This window comes from Argentina anserina, chromosome 3 (assembly GCF_933775445.1).
Source record: "Argentina anserina chromosome 3, drPotAnse1.1, whole genome shotgun sequence".
NCBI classification, from domain to species: domain Eukaryota; kingdom Viridiplantae; phylum Streptophyta; class Magnoliopsida; order Rosales; family Rosaceae; genus Argentina; species Argentina anserina.
In genome coordinates, this window is record NC_065874.1 from 17,855,603 (window position 1) to 17,861,656 (window position 6,054).

General features: G+C 38.1%; 1 protein-coding gene across 1 annotated transcript; it reads left to right on the plus strand.

Moving 5' to 3' along the window:
* The first annotated feature begins 1,263 nt into the window (after positions 1–1,263).
* On the plus strand, positions 1,264–1,908 carry LOC126787200 (pentatricopeptide repeat-containing protein At3g22470, mitochondrial-like). The gene has a single exon (XM_050513120.1). The coding sequence runs from the start codon at positions 1,264–1,266 to the stop codon at positions 1,906–1,908; it is 645 nt and encodes a 214-aa protein (XP_050369077.1).
* The last annotated feature ends 4,146 nt before the right edge of the window (positions 1,909–6,054 follow it).

Genomic DNA, 6,054 nt, shown 5'->3' on the forward strand with positions numbered 1-6,054 from the left:
ACAGCTAAATGTTGTTCATAAAACACTGTTCATGTTTTTACTGTTTACTAAACACTATTTGGGTTTACTATTTTACAGAACATTGTTCATAGGTACTGTTCACGTGCCGCCACTATTTTCCGACCGCCACCAATGACCACCAAATTTTCCCACCACAATCTAAATGACATTCGTAACAACTTTCTAGTTCACAATATCAAAGCTTAAAACCTCTAATTTCAGAATTTTCAAAAAATCTCAAATCAAGAACCCTAGAATTGAAATTTCTTGGTTCGAGTTCTTACCCTTCGATTTAGCTCAAAACTTTTGCAGGGGTTGTTGACGACGTTGAGGCAAGGAGTTTGAGACCGGTGGTGAAGCATAAACTCGCCAGAGATCGCCGAAAAATTGAAGAACACAACACAACCGGGTCACCGTCGGGTTTCCGGGTTGACTTCCGGGCTTCGATGCGTGGAAACCGGCGTGCTACTCCACGATGCACCACCAAGGGAGGTGCGCAAGGAGGAGACGAAACTATCTGGGTTGGTTCGGTCACCTGAAACCACCGGAGTCAGCCGGAAAAGTCGGGTTGGGTCGGAACAAAAATTTCGCTTCTAAAGGCGCGGCTGCGGGGAGAGGGGGGAAAAATGAGGATATTACAAAATTTTCTAAGAAAGTCGTGTACAATTGGCTTGTGGGGGGTTACTGCATTAGAGGAGAGATGGATGGAGCGAAAAAAAATTTTGATCTGGTTGTGAGCAAGAGCTATGAGGTTGGTGCTGATTTTTATATGATATTTATCAATGTTTTCAAAGGCGACGCCGAGGCATTGCCGGTGCGCGCTTTGGTGTGGGCGGCAGCAAAACGCCTCGTTTGGGGTGAGTTGCAGGAAAGGCGAAGCAAAAAGCGTCGGGGCGGTCGTTTTTTGGAGAAGGAGATGGCTGATGCGGCGGGAGGCGGAAGGCAGAAGGAAAATTCTGGGTTTTCTTCTTTTTGCTAGTCAAACCGACTAGCTTTCTATCAAAACATGGGTTTTGGGCCAATTCAAACATGGATTTTGGCCAACACTTGAATATGTGGGTTTTTGTTGGGGCTGAGTTTTTTTCCCAATTTTCATTCAAATCACACCATATTTTTAATTAAAAAAACAATTTATATACATTAAGTTACATTTATATGTATTTAATTAAAATATTCATTGTTGGAATTCGTTGGCCTTATCGCCTTAGCGAGGTGACCCCTAGTCGTCTTCCCTTTCGTTTTTGAAAACATTGATATTGATTAATGGATATTGTAAGCATAAAAAGATCGGGTAAGGGACTTGTTCCTGATACCGTTACTTATACTTCTCTTATGGATGGTTTCTGCAAAATGGGGAGAATACAATGCGCACAGAAGTTGTTGTTTGAGATGCAAGCTTTTGGCCAACTTCCAGAAGTTCAAACTTATGCTGTTTTACTCAATGGCTTGTGTAACAATGGGCAATTACATGTGGCAATGGAAATTCTTAGAGAAATTGAAGCCAGCAAGGTGCATCTAAATATAGTAATTTACGGTATTATTTTGAAAGGTTTGTGCAATGCTGGAAAAGTGGAAGTTGCAAGGGAAGAATTTTGTGGCTTATTAACAAAAGGACTTCAACCTGACACTAAAACATATACAATAATGATCAACGTATTTTGTAAAGTGGTCCTAACTAGTGAAGCTGAAAAGTTACTTAGAGAGATGGAAGAGAGGGGCTGCTCTGCAGATGATTGGACATACAGCACAATGGTCCGAGGGTTTATCTATAATATTGAACCATTAAAGGCTATAGGACTTACTCATGAGATGATGAAGCAGGGTTTTTCTGCAGATGCTTCAACCATGGGTTTAATAGTTGAGTTATGTTCTAATTATAAAGTAGATCAGACTTTGTTGCCTATTTGAAGCTAATATGAAAGCTGGCAGGTCTCCTGCTGCTATCACCATGAAGTTTGAGATCATAAAACCATCACATATATGGATGTATTATCTAATCTATTGTTACTCTCTCATTTGAAATCACCATTTCAGTTTGTGATCGGGGTCCAGTGCCTATCATCTAAATATCTGCATTGCAAGTATCACAGAAACAAATGCATAACAATTATTCCTATCCGGGGATGCACAAGTATTGGCAGGTTTCACAGGTGTCTAAAATCTAGATTCATTATTTTGGCTTTTGCTTCCTCCTTTGTTGCTCTTTCAGGGTACCTGATGAAAATCACTTAGTTCTGTTATTATTCTTTGCCGCAGTAATGAGGCTGCAATTGATGTCTATAATCACTTGCTGCACTGGGAAAGATATCTTGATACGGATAAAAGTTGATGAGGTTGGAGCTTGATTCTTGCCTTGGTATCAATCTAATTCTTCATCTTGTTCAGTAATTGTTTCATGATGTGAAAAGAGTGATGGCTCTCCTTACTCTTATTAGTAGAACTCATGGCTCTAATAGCAGTTGGAATTATGCAAGTTAATTATAAGACTGTTACAAAGAAGGAAGACCCCCTTACGCAACAAACTGCCATCAGAGAATTCCATATTATAAGTTTGTTATACAATAAGTTTCGTTGTTATATGCTTTAGTTTCACTGCTTCTCTGAAGCACCTAAAGGATGTGATCCTCTTGCTTTTGCTTTGATTTCTTACAATAATTGAGCTCTTGTAGTAGGTTTTTATCCACTGACCCTATATTGTGCGAAGCATTTTAGTGCTATCTAAAGGCTAAGGTCTACAATGCTGCAATTCCTTGAAATTTTTCTTCAACAAACCAGTTTTAGTTCCTAGCTGACTTCCTTGGAAATTTATGTGCCGACTCTTGTGAGGGTGGGGCATCTAGGGAAAGAAATTGATGTTTTTATGGATTGAGCTAGATTGTCCCAACCCGAGAATTTTGAAGAATACAATTCAAAATCAATGTTGTGCACTACTCTAAAAAAAACTCAATTACATTGAAATCATCTTACAGTAACAGTGTATCAAAACTGAGTTCAAGTTAAACTCAATCAATAAGAATAATACATCACCAACGTTTACAAAAAACACAACATAATTGGGATAGTGTAAAATTCTCTCCATTCTCACCAAAACAAAAGGGGGGACTACTTAGCGATCCTCCAACAAAAGCTCCTCAAGCTTGCTAATCTCCACCTGCAGGTCTATCCCCTACACCATTGATTGGTGCACCGGGACTGTAAACACAAACATGTTAAGCTTTACAGCTCGTATGAGTAAATCAAACCAATTAACAGTTTCACAAAAATAATCACCATTAGTTCATTACAATTTCAAGACCCAAACATAAACCAAAAAATTTGGTTCTAGTCCCTCACAACAACAAAAATGAAGAAGAATAACCACACAATTCACAAAACTATATTCATGAGGTTACATCAACCCTCACCTCGCCCCCAAGAATAGATTGGCAAAATGACTAGAGTTCTAGCTAATCATCCCCACACCCGGACAAGGTGTGGTTCAAACATTGCCTATCGTCACTTTGGCAAAACAAATAGAAATTCACAATATGTCACTTTGGCAAAATCAATATAACTTCACAAATAAAAACAACACTCTACCGGAAAGTACATTTTTTCCCTACAGCCCAACACCACAACAATTCACAACAAATAACCCAATTTACCGGAAAGTACATTTTTTTCTTTTCCGGTCCCTTCTGCCAACATTAAACCACACTCAATAAATCAATCTACCGGAAGGTACATTTTCTTTCCTTCCGATCCCATCCTCCACAAAATAATCCCCAACAACAACAATATATTCCAAAATCAAATCAAATAACAATAGCATGATTTAATATATATGACATATATTTGTGTATTACATTTACCATTAAATACACACACACACATATATATATATCACTATTTATATATATTAACACAAGTTACTTATTTTCAAAGAAAACATTTTACTTAAATATAAATTGGTTATGCATTTAAAAAGTCACCGTCAAGGGTAACATTGACGTAGTAAGATTTACTCACCTTATCTCCCGTTTTGCAACTTCTACAACATCAAGTGAGGCTCTCACTTACTTCGTCAATTACCTAAGTGACATAAACTTCACTTTGTAATAAATTCAACCGAAGTAAATTCGACTAAAACATGTTCTCACGCTACTCTCCAAATAAAATGTCGAATTCCTAACTTCATTGGAACTCTCCTCAATCCTAATTGTCACTCGCATGCCAAGCTCACTTACATGTACTCCGACAATCACAACCCAATGAACTCAACTTATCACTAGCCATAAGTCACTTGGTTTACCAAGAATGTTGTAGTACCTCTACCTATCCAACAAAACACTGAACATAGCACACATTGAACCTCAAACTCAACTAATTAAGCATTCAAAACAGTGACCTTTACTGTCAGCCAATCACCACAACAAAACACCCTTAACACTGCAAATTCACCTCTTACTTCCTCAAACACTTTTAACTTGCAAAAATAGTGAGAGAATGAGTGTTCGTACCTTCAAGGACCGTTAAAAACCATTAGAAGGTTGTCGGAGCAAAATTGAGATTTCACATCGATGCAACAACTTCTGATTTGCGTTGGAGCCCTTAACGACCTCCAAGGCTTGTGCAGAACTGATTCAAGATACACTTGTGGTCAACTGAAACTAGCCCCGAACCCAGAAACTTGTCAGCGATAGAAACTGCGACGACGTCAAGGAAGAACGCAGAAACTTTGGGGCTGCAACAGTTGCCAAATGGTGAGGGGTGGTGTGCCACCACCACAGGTCAAAACGGCTTGACCTTGCGGTTCCAAAGAGTTCGACGATGACTGGAATGGTGGCCGAACAAGAGAGGTCGAAGGTGAGGGAGATCAGGATGATTTTGAGGACGAACAAAGTGAACAGTCGCGATCGCGCGGCTGTTTGCTAATTTTTTTACTTTTGGATTTTAGGGTTTCCAAAAATGCCCTTTTATACCCTTCAAAAATCGGAGACCAAATTTCTGTTGCTAACAACTTTCACATACGATATCCGAATAAAACGTGCCGCATGTCTACGAACTAGTATCAACGAGCTCTATGACTTTCATGAAGGAAGCTTTCAGAGATGAGCGATGGATTAAAAGTCAACTCTTGAATCAATAGAACTTATTCAGTTAACAAGTTTTTGGCTCCTGAAAGCAATTCCTACTTCGTATAAAGTTTATGCAAAGGGTGTAGAATACGAATTTCATATATCAATGTTCATTTGATTTCCGAGTAATGACAAAATTAATACACGAAAATTCGAGTTATTACATAGATAATGGAAATTTTTTTAGAAGTTATTCTTAAGCTAATAATTCTCCAAACCATGATCTCTTTTTTACCCTATTAGGTTGCGAATTGAAAGCGTAACCCTGGTCTTCTTTCTTGTCGTAAAGATATTAACAGACATAGCTAGCGTTTGGAGGAGCTTATAAGCTCCTTAGCTTATAAGATAAGGAGAAAGAGATGTTTGGTAAAGCCTGGGGAACTGACTTATCTTAAAAGCTTGAGTCAATTTGAGGGGATAAGCAAAAGTTAGCAAAACCTTCCTTAGGATTATAAGTTAGCGTGTTTCTGTTTTCGCGAATTAATGAACAATTTTTAATGACATTGGGTATCATTTGCAATGGCAGAAAATTACATAAGAACCAACACAAAACCTAAGCCAAACCCAACTTGCGTGAATCAATCTGTCTCCATTTCTCCTAGTGCTCCTCCATTCTCAATTCTCCCTTTTTTGGTTGAGGTCTGCAGCTACTGAAGAGGTAAACAACTCATTTCTCCCTTTTGTTCCTCAATTCTTCTCTTTTTGTTTCTCTTAAATTAAATTTCCTATGTGAATTTTGCTGGGTAATAGCTTAAACATTTTGCTGGGTAATTGAATTTCATATGAATTAAGGTTTCTGATCTCTCAGGAAATGAATGGTTTAGGGAGTTTTTGGATTGTAGTAATATTTTGATATATGAGATAATGATATATGCTACTTTTTTAGTCCATGATATTGATAGGAGATTACGGAAAAGAATCAGAGTGGTTATGATTA

Coding starts and splice junctions, on each gene's coding strand:
- LOC126787200 (XM_050513120.1), top strand. CDS start 1,264: ATGGATATTGTAAGCATAAAAAGATCGGGTAAGGGACTTGTTCCTGAT.